Source organism: Nicotiana tomentosiformis, chromosome 6 (genome assembly GCF_000390325.3).
Source record: "Nicotiana tomentosiformis chromosome 6, ASM39032v3, whole genome shotgun sequence".
NCBI classification, from domain to species: domain Eukaryota; kingdom Viridiplantae; phylum Streptophyta; class Magnoliopsida; order Solanales; family Solanaceae; genus Nicotiana; species Nicotiana tomentosiformis.
In genome coordinates this window covers 34,388,201-34,389,281 of record NC_090817.1, presented here as the reverse complement: position 1 = coordinate 34,389,281, position 1,081 = coordinate 34,388,201, and the positions used below count along the sequence as shown (strand labels likewise).

At 42.7% G+C, this 1,081-nt stretch overlaps 1 protein-coding gene across 1 annotated transcript; it reads left to right on the top strand.

Annotated features, from left to right (window-relative positions):
* Positions 1–474: 474 nt before the first annotated feature.
* On the top strand, positions 475–846 carry LOC104104672 (uncharacterized). Its single transcript, XM_009612812.1, has one exon. The coding sequence runs from the start codon at positions 475–477 to the stop codon at positions 844–846; it is 372 nt and encodes a 123-aa protein (XP_009611107.1).
* Positions 847–1,081: the final 235 nt, after the last annotated feature.

Here is a 1,081-nt window from a genome sequence, read left to right as displayed (position 1 = left end):
TCGAATTCTTGGATTATTTTTCTTTGTTTTAGCTCTTTGCTAGTTTAGAAGTAGTGATTACTTAGTACCCCTTAGACTATAGTGGTTGTGGTGAATGATGGGAGAGTAAGGTCATGTCATCGGGTGGGGTGGGGTGGGGGGACAAGGGTTGGAAGGGGGATAACGGAGCCTCTAGGCTGAGAGTTGGGTCTTGGAACATAGGAACATTGACGGGGAAATATATAGAATTAGGTAAGATTCTACAGAATAGGAATATCAACATAGCATGTGTTCAGGAGACTAGATGTGTGGGTACTAAGGCACGAGATGTAGACGAGTTTAAATTGTGGTACTCAGGAGGCGCTAGAGGCAAGAACGAGGTATGTATCTTAGTTGACAAGGATCTCAGGGAGCTAGTGGTCGAGGTTAGAAGGGTAAATGACAACATGATAGCTATTAAGCTTGTAGTTTGAGGTCTTACTTTAAACATGATTAATGCATACACTCCTCAGGTTTGCTTGGACAAGGAGGTCAAGGCAATTCTGGGAGGATTTGGACGAGGTGGTGTATAGTATTCTGCACATTGAGAAGCTTTTCATTGGAGGAAATTTCAATAGAAATATCAGGGCAACTGCTAGGGGTTACGATGATGTGTATGCCGAGTTTGGTTTTGGAGATGGATACAAGGGAGGTACTTTGATGTTGGATCGCGATAGAGCTTTTGATTTGGTAATAGCTAACTCGAGTTTTCCTATGAGGGAGGAGCATTTGGTCACCATCTCGAATATGGTGGCTAGGAATGAGATTGATTACTTTCTCTGCAGGATGTGTGATCGAGTATATGCACAGATTGCAAGGTCATCCTAAGTGAGAACCTCAGGACCCAATATAGACTCTTGATAATGGATCCGGTGATTAATAGGAAAAGGATGAAGACATCGATGTGCACTCAACCTAAGATCAACTGAGGAAACTTGAATAAAGACAAAGCTTAGGAGTTGGGGGAACTTTTATGGCCACGAGGACTTGGAGAGTAGTGGATGCGACTATGATGAGGATTACAACAACAAATTGCATTAGGGAAGGTGTTAGAGAGGTCTTA

Coding starts and splice junctions, on each gene's coding strand:
- LOC104104672 (XM_009612812.1), top strand. CDS start 475: ATGCATACACTCCTCAGGTTTGCTTGGACAAGGAGGTCAAGGCAATTC.